Source organism: Vigna umbellata, chromosome 11, assembly GCF_029865625.1.
Source record: "Vigna umbellata cultivar VRB3 chromosome 11, Vumbellata_1.0, whole genome shotgun sequence".
In the NCBI taxonomy this organism is placed as follows: Eukaryota; Viridiplantae; Streptophyta; class Magnoliopsida; order Fabales; family Fabaceae; genus Vigna; species Vigna umbellata.
Genome location: NC_142175.1, coordinates 656,584 through 666,438, shown reverse-complemented (window position 1 = coordinate 666,438; position 9,855 = coordinate 656,584). Strand labels below are relative to the sequence as shown.

At 30.6% G+C, this 9,855-nt stretch overlaps 1 protein-coding gene across 1 annotated transcript; it reads right to left on the bottom strand.

The window, feature by feature from the left end:
* Nucleotides 1–150: 150 nt before the first annotated feature.
* On the bottom strand, nucleotides 151–5,069 carry LOC148190699 (GTP cyclohydrolase 1-like). The gene is made up of 2 exons (XM_088101132.1): nucleotides 4,826–5,069; nucleotides 151–1,455 (listed from the first exon to the last, which is right to left on the bottom strand). Exons 1-2 carry the CDS (start codon nucleotides 5,037–5,039, stop codon nucleotides 290–292), a joined length of 1,380 nt encoding a protein of 459 aa, XP_087957258.1. The 5' UTR covers nucleotides 5,040–5,069; the 3' UTR covers nucleotides 151–289.
* Nucleotides 5,070–9,855: the final 4,786 nt, after the last annotated feature.

Genomic DNA, 9,855 nt, shown 5'->3' with positions numbered 1-9,855 from the left:
CGGATATAACAAAAGTGTAACCTAAGAAGTTTATGAAGATGATGGTATGCCATATTTCACACATTCATCAAACATTTTAGCAGCAACCCTCTTAAAATAGTCAATTCAGAGTAAATTTCAATTCTTATTTGGACTTTTAATATTCCCACATCATACTGAACACGATCGACATTATTACAACGACAACGATAATGGTGAAACCTTAAATATACATATGATGATGAAAAATGAACAACTGAGAAACCCTTCAGAGTGTGAGCTAGACAATCATCAACTATCTTCAAGAGATTTATGTATCATTTGGAATACTCTCTAAGAATGCGGTTCTTGTAGCAAGGTCAGTCGAAAAGCGTCCCAATGCAGCAATGGTAGCAGTATTACTACCGAACTTCTCAATTCCCCGAGAAATCATACAGGTGTGACTTGCTTCCACCACTACTATCACATTTTCACCTATCAGTGCAGAAACCGTTTCTGCGATCTGCTTGGTCACCCTTTCTTGAACCTGCAGCTTAATACCATAAAAGTGCACTATTGACTGCAAGAGCCTTTTCTCAATGGGATGAAACCCTTTGGAAATGTAGTATCCTATGTGAACAACACCATAAAATGGAAGCAAATGATGCTCACACTGTGACAAGAAAGGCAAGTTCAGCTCTGAGTGTATCTTTTCATCAAAACCTACAACCCCATTAGTGTTTAAAGCACCATTCCCAAGCGAACCATTCAGCGCGCTCTCAATGCTACTGCATTGGAAGTTCATCAGCCACTTGGTATATCTAGCAGGAGTCCCTTGTAATTCCTTCCTAGTTGGATCCTCACCTAAAGACTTGAGAATTGAAGCTACTGCAGTGAGCATAGCAGGGTTCATTTCTTCATTCTTTGGTGAAACTTTAGAAGACAAAGAAGGACACCAACACTGGTCCAATGACCCCTTATCAATAATTTTGTCCTTGTCAATGCCCCTAAAGTTAAGGAGGCCAAAAAAGTCAGCCCACAAGTTTGAATCTCTGTTTTGAAAAACACCAGAGCCTGAAGAAACGAGTATTCCAAGGACCCCTTTGTGGTTTGAGTGAAGAGAATTTGATTCCATGTCTGGAAAGGGAATGTGTTTGCATTGAAGCAGAACAGCAACGCCTGTGGGTTGTATTCCTTCATGCAAAGCGGAACAGACCTGATTTGCAAGACGCTGAGGCTCTTGGAGACGTTTTGCAAAGACATTGGTGACACGAGAGAGTTTGCTTAGACCGAGAACTCTTTGAGCAGAAGGGACATAGCCCACATGACACTTGAAATAGAATGGTAGCATGCAAGACTCACAGTAGGAGTAAAAGTCAAGGTCTCTCACAATCACAAGTCCACCTACTCCACCTGCATCACCAACTTTGTTCTTTTCTACTCCGCCTTCAGGGAATAATGCACCTTCCACAATTTCCTTAACACTTTTAACATAACCTGGGATACCATTCTTGTCAAGATTGGAGCTAAAATATTTGAGAAAACATGATACTTTGTATATGGTTAGTGTTTTACCTTTTTTGAATTTTTGGTTGCTGAATAGATTAGTAGTTAAAGGTTGTTCTAGGAGCTCTACCAAGACGCCATGGATAACCAGCAGAAGCAAAATTTATTGGAAAAGGCAAAGCCATATGTAGAGGGACAAAGGTTTATATATATATATATATATATATATATATATATATATATATATATATATATATATATATATATACTTCTCAAAGGGGCCACGACAAGGAATGCAACTGCATGGCGATAAACCACAAGCACATAATTGCTCATCCCTTTGTTCAGCGCAGCTTTGGATAGAACATCCATGACTGCATTTCCAAGCTGCATTGATACCACTGCTGCGAATGGCTTTGCCTTTTCGAACTAATTTTGCTTCTGCTGGTTCTTCATGGTGTCATTGTAGAGCTCCTAGAACAACCTTAATAACTACTAATCTATTCAGCCACAAGAATGAAATGAAACAACGTAAGAGGCTCATATATTTATCTGGATGTATATGTATTCAAAATCAATTCACCCCTTTTGCCCTTTGGATTAAAAATTGACACGTTACTTTACAATTTCATTAAGAGGGTGTTGTAAAAATTTATTGCTGCTATGCATATATCAGTTGTGTTGCGTCTGTTATAAAAGTAGTGAATGTTGCGAAATCTCTCTCCTCCGCGATGTGCTCCGTGTATTCTGGCGAGACTCAACGATTTGCAAATCTGCTCCATGACCGTCTTGCTATTTATCTGGTGGCAGTTCTTTGCGTGATCCTGGGTTATAAAATATTTTTGTTCTTGTTTTCACCAGCTTCTTTAAGAGCGTCCACTAGGCATACACAATAACGCCGTTATTTCACCTTAGTGAACGGAGTCCAAACGTAAAATTTGACTCTGTAACCCATTTATCCGTAGAATTCTTCAATCATATCACGATTCTTACAGATATATAAATACTACCATGTCGGTTCTTACTACTTATCATGTATACTTTTACTCGTCTGTAATTCTTAACCATCTATTGCAATAAGTAACAATAGATGGTATATATGTAAAGGAAAATGTTATTTGGACAACAAAAGTTTGACACAATTTTGACAACGGCGACGTGGCAGCTGTGCATTGGCTCAGTGAATTGAAAACAAACCAGAAAAAACCCAAAATACCCCTCACCCCGGTTCACTGAGCCAATGCACAGCTGCCACGTCGCCGTTGTCAAAATTGTGTCAAACTTTTGTTGTCAAAATAACATTTTCCATATGTAAAATTCATAATGAAAATATCTCTATATATGTAAGTTATATTATAATTAAAATTCATAATAAAAAATTATGTATATCTGGTATATATATTATTTATATTTTAATTCTAATTAACAATTCAAATACTGATTTAAATTATTTTGTAAATATTTATCCCTGATTGCATTTAAGAAATATTGAAATTCAATTTAAAAGTGATAGATTAATATAGTTGAGAGAATTTGTGATGGTTTGTTACAAAGATAGTGTGTAAATTATATTCAAAGAGAAAAGGAAGAATATAAATTATAAATACTAGAGAGTACAAAAGTCTAACTCTTATACAAGATTGGGGTAATTTGATTTGATCACGTTCTATTTCTTGCTATATCTTTTGTCATTTGAAAGGTGCTTCATCAAAAATGGAATTCTAACAAGGAAGCGCATACAAGGGTTTCTATGTGGTTTTTGTGTATATAGCATTAGGAGTCCATTTCACATCTCTTTTTTTATGGTTCTACTCCAATGCTTCTAAGAAATGTATGCATAATGATTAATTAAATTCTCTATTTTGAGGTTTTTTGGTATCAACAAAAGGTTTAGGAAAAGGACTTCCCCAATCTTTCATATGAAAGATTTTAGCGTTTGGATGAGTTAAAGTCAAAACTATCCTAGTCTTTATAGTTGTGCTGAAAATGTTAGAGGAATAAGGGATAAGTATATTGTTAACTTCTCTTCAATTTTTGGAATCTTTACGATTATGGAGTTATAATAGCTATTGAACTTTCAAAGAAATACTTTAAAGGTATTTTGGGTTGAGTGTGACTTTACTTGCTTTGTCAAGCTTTTACCTTAATCTTTAGAGGGAAGATGAAAAAAATGTATAAAAACTTGTTAAGACATAGAGTTTAAGATCTTTCACTTGAAAGAAATGTGTTGACTAGTAGATTTCTCTTGATATTGATACTTAGTTAGATTTTAAATGTTATAATGTTGTTGGAAGTCTTATATTGACTAAAAATAAGAATAATTTAGAGTATATAAATGCGTACAAATCTTATCTTACAAATTAGTTTTGTGGGATTGAGTTAGACTTTAACATGGCATCAAAATTAGGTTATAATTTATCTTAGTGAGATTTGATGTTTGTTGGGCGTATTGTTCCACCCAGATTGATATTGGACCATGTTAAGTATTAAAGAGGTGAGAAGAATAAATAGAAAAGTTAATATTAATTTGTTTTCTATTACTTTTACAAATTTCTACGGACATTAAAAATTACCTTAAGAGAGCAAAACTTACTTTTTTTAATGGAAGCAAAAATCAAAAAGTTATAGATATACTATAAGGGGGAAAACGAAAATCTAGTGGGACAAATTGTCTCCTAATGGCCAAGCTGCATTCGTCCCAGATCACTTTATAATAATTTTCTTTAAGATACTGATTATAAAAAACAAAAAAGCATAACTTTCTATTAAAAGGAATATTCTTTTAATATGTTGTCATAAGATTTATAATAAAAAAAATGTTTTAATATTGTTTATCAATACTCCTAAATACCAATAGATCAGAGTCGTCTTAATATTAGTAATTAAGTTAGGGTGCGTACTACATCTCACAATGATCATAGTTTAAAGAAAAATAAGAAAATATAAATATTAAAATTAAAAAGAAAAAACTTTTATTTGTATACTAATTTACATATATATATATATATATATATAAAAAAAAACAGACCTCCTTGTAGGCCTTTTGAGATCGATTAACAAGTAAAATCCATAACGATGAAAAACCTAATAATATGAAAACATTTTTAGAAGTAAATTTTAAATCTAATGTAGTGTTATAAAACTAGTTTACAAAATGAGATTGAGACATGTTAAGATAAGTTTTTAAGTTTAATTAATAATTTGATTTTTATATTTAAATTAAATATTTAATTATTTTGTTAATAATTTGTACTTAATTATATCTCAATTTTCTTTAAAATTGGACAATGACAGCCCTTGTATTATATTATCCTTAAGACCGTTTAATGAGTAAAGAGAATGCTAAGGGAGGAATAGTCACCTCTGGTTCCTTCACAAAGGGCCTTGGCAACACGAAGTGGTGTTTTTCTAATGCCTTCTCTGTTGATATCTTCTCCTAAACCCATCAACAACACTTTGACAGCATACTGAATGGAAGTTGTAACTATTTCTTTCTCAGAACACTTTTCATCACAGCACAAAGTGACTCCATTTTCAAGCTCAGAGATCAAACCATTCTGACCCAAATGCTCCATTAAAAAACAACACAAATATCAACTCCTCAAGCTAAATACACTACACAACACACCTTGTTTTGCTCATTTTTGTTTTGTGATATGCTTCCTATTTATAGAACATAATCATAAATGGTGACAAGAAGGGAAGGCAGTTTGTGGGTGGGTCAATTAGTGAATAAATTAAAAGAACACGTTTTAATGTTGCGTTTATAGTTTTAAACTAATGGAAATAAAAATGGTTTTCTAAAACCAAACAATCTCATGATTACGATTGAGAAAAACCTCACAGATGGAGCATTGAAAGCTGGTAAAAATGTGAGGGAACGACATGATCTTTTCCAAATCTTGCACAACACCTGAGTTAACAGGAACGAGATAAAATAAAGAATGCAATGAAATCATAAATGTAACTTTCCAAGTGTGTTGGATAATGCGGTTGGCTTGGAAGTATCTAAATTTAATTAAAATACTTCCATTTGATTTTCTTTTATATAAATTTCATGTACTTCATTTATAACTTACTGTGTTAAAAAAAAACTTACTCTAATGTGCTATAATTATTAAGAATTTATTTTGAATAATTTTATAAGGCTTTTAATTGGATATGATTCACATTAAGAAATGTTTGAATTAACTACCTAATATTATTGTCGATCAAATTGCGATGCTATGAGAGTGAGCTTAATCAACTCTAGTGCAACACAAAAAGTTATTTTTTTTAAAGTTAAAAAATGTAAAATTATTTTTACTTTTTTAATAATTAAATGTTTGCCTGTAATAAAGTTCATTTAATTTTACATGCTAATAGAATTAACTTAGTCAACTCCAAACGTAAGAGGTTATTTTTTATTTAAAAAGAATTAAAAGCATAAAATTATTTAATGACATTTTCTAATGAATTTTTGTTTTCTTAGTGTCACATGACATTAGTCGAAGCTAATAGAGTTCGTTTAATTCAAGTACTAATATAATTGACTTGTTTGAATACTAATTTATATGTTATGAATTTATGTATTTTTGTGATAACGAAAAAGAACTATACATTATTTTTATTTTAAAGGTCAAGATTTAAAGATGAAAAATTTTCTCGTTCACAATTTTCATCTCTTACTTTTATATAAATCTCACACTTATCATTTTCTTCATTCACATTCATAAATCTCTTCACACTTATCTCCTTCAGTCGTACTTCTCCTTCATTCACACCCATCTCTTTAATCCACATGCATCTCCTTCATCAACAGTCTTATTTATTTTATCCACACACATCTCGTTCATGAACACTATTCTCATATTTTTCATTTATAATTTTCTCCTCTTTATTCACACTCATCCTTTTCGTTCACTTATCCCTTTCGTTCACTCATCTTTCTACAATTTTTTTATATATTTTATTTTATAAAAAAATGAAGGCATTGTATGAGAAACTTTTTTACCTTCGTCTTTGTGAATGGTTTTTAACTTAAAGGCTTACGCCCCTTGGATTTGAAGAAGAAAGCAAATAAGACAAAGGTGTCTTCTTTTACTGGAGTTGTATGTCCTGAACAGTCCCCTAACTCTAGTGATGGATGATAAGTACTTGATATTAGTAGTTTTTAATGTTAAGTTAGCACTTATATTACTTTGATTTCACTTAATTTACAGGATAACTACCTTAATTTCACTTGTTTTGCAGGATCATACAAATTCAAGGAGTTAGATTTGTATTTTAAAGAAAAGAAGAAGAAATTCAAAACTTTTGAAATAGTTTGTCTCAACACGGTTGTAATGCTAGTATTGCAAGCTCAAGCCATGAAGAAAACCCAATCAAGAAGCTTTCTTCAAGTCTTGGCCTAAAGCTTAAGCTATGAAAGAGTCCTTCATTATTAAGTAACTTCAGGCAACTCTAGCCAAGAACTTCACAACTTAAACCATAGAGGAAACCAACCAAGGGAGAAAATTTCAAGGTTGAAGTCATAGGTCACCGCTTGAGTCGTGTTGCGAGGATATATATATATATATATATATATATATATATATATATATATATATATATATATATATATATAATAACATCTTAGACAAATTATAAAGTGTGGGAGATCAAGAAAAAGACTTCAGTTGAGACTTCTATTGACGCTTCCCTGTAATCTTTCTTTGTCAGCAAAGTTAGTTCTTCATTGGTTCTCAGCATTGTTATGCATACTCTAGAAATCATTGAAGATGCTTCTAATGATGAAGTCATCATGCCAATGGATGACACAGTGGTTGTCTCAAATGACAAACCCCTTAGCCCAACCCCTCAACCTACCATTTCAACACCTTAACATACCATCACAAAAACCTCTACCATCCAACAACCACAACCACTCACCATGATCCATCCGAGTATTCAACTATATTTCGAGCCTTAACAATGCAAGATTTATTCGTTAGAAAATATTCCTAAAGAAAACAACAATATGATATATCATAAAATACACTACAAAAAGAAAACAATATTCATGGATCATACACACGAATATTGAATTAAAAAGTAAAATACTTGTTTCCTAATAATTTAAATATGCTCACCTTGAAAACTTTTATTTCACATAGATTTATGGTTAGTAAAGTGAAACTTTGTCCTATAATAACACACATAATACATTAGTGTGAATAAGGGATCTCCCACGTTTAAGTAATACACAGTCTCAAAAGCATGTTCAAAAAGGCCATTGAATGGTGTAGTTGGGTTAAAGGCCAATGCCTAATCAACAAACAAACAAGTCATTTGGCATGGAAACATCTTCAATGGCATTAACGAAAGCTATTGTTGAACCATTTGAAATAATAAAGGTGATAATTTAGGTATCAGGGGTAACATTGATGGATACTACCTAAACATATATGAATCATTGTAGTTCCTAAAGCAGAAGTTTCACAAGAGGGCAAAATGATCACTAACCATTGTTATATCAGCTTTAGTCAAATTATGGACTAAGTTGGTAAGAGAGGAAAAATATAGCCTCAACTAGTGCCTACCTTTGTCAACCTTAGACCTATAGGAAGCTTTCTTAGTGAACATAGAGGTTAGGGATGATAGCACCCTTTGTATGATGTTGCCCCTTTGATTCGTTGAAAACCCACAAGTAGAATCTTTAGGGAATACTTAAAATAAAGAAAAGTTTGTAGGAATACTCAAAATAAAGAAATACATTGACCGCAATTGAGGACTCAATGGTTGACTGCAACTGAGGATGCAACAACGACCACAACAAAGGACTCAACGGCCACTGCAACCAAGGATGCAACGACAAGCGCAACAACCTCCACAAATACAAAATGTTGGCGATGTAGATGAACCCTAACTAACGACAAAGACTATAGATGATGATGACCTAAGGACGATGATGTCATAAGGAAGATGTTGACCGGAGGACGAACGAGGAGGAGTTGGGTTGTAGACAAATATGAAAAGGTTACACGAAAATTTAATGAAAAACGAGGATGAGATGCATGAGAAAATGAGAAAGTTATGCAAAAATTTTATGAAAGATTTATGTAAAAAGTTTGAAAAAGGAAGAATCTGAGCGTATGAAGGGACAATAAATTTAAAAAGATTTCATTATAAGAAAAAAGATAGAACTATGAAAATTGTATTTTAATATGTGAAGATCATAAACCTCTTCAGAAGTATTATCAATATTTAGACAATTCATTTTAACCTTCTTAAATAATATTAATTTAAATAATATTAATTTGTGAAGAGTTTTTATAATCCACAAAATAAACCTTCTCAGAATAACCATTTTTTTTATCGAAAACATTAGCTTTGAAGTAAATGTCCATTAAAACTATTTTAATTCTTGAAGTGATATAGTATTATTTAAACTTATTTAAAATTGATAAAAATATGTACATGGATGAGATTTAGATATGAAAAAACAAAACCTTTTAAATTGCACATAGAACGTACCTATCTTATCATTTTTATATTTATTTTTATTTTGAATTATCAAAAATTATAGTTAGTTTATTTAATATTCTATTTTAAAATTTATAGAATTATAGTTTAGTATTTTACATTTGTTATTAAAAATAAAATATTTTAAATTTTGATATTAAGTTTTTAGTGATATGGTATTTTTTTTATTATGATTTATTTTCTAAAAAGTTATTAAATAAATATTTGAATATATCAATACAGATAGAAACATATTTATCATCTAATAAAAAGGGTATAGTTGGAACACAAATTTTATATTAGTTAGATATCTAAAATAGGTAAAATACAAATTACATGTCAATAATAAAAGTGTTTAAATTCTTTTACTTTAGATAATAATATAGTTAAATTCAAATATTAAATATAATCTTTGTATTTAAACTATTATGAAAAATTATACTTTATCTTTAACCTAAATTCTAAAATATTTATAACTGTAAAATAGAAACTAAAAATATATTCAATTCTAAATTAAACTCATAACCAATCAGTCAATTTTTGAGAATTAAAAAAAGTTAAATCTATTATTAAGTGAAATAAAAGAAAAGGAATTGGTGAAAATTATTAATAGAGAAGAAGAGAGGGAATAATATTAATTAATAATTAAATTATGATAGATATTAAAACCTTTTCACTATAAAACAACTTATAATTTTAAATTCGAACACGTTTATTTTTATCGTCAAAGAGTGATATCAATATTTTTAAAGGAGGAATCATCCATATATAAATTAATTAATACCATTTTGTACGAGATTGAATTTATAATGTTTAAAATTAGTCTATTTAAATATTTTAATCTTTCATTTGGGATTTATATAATGGTAAGAAATTAAATTATTTAATTATATAAAGAAAATAATATTT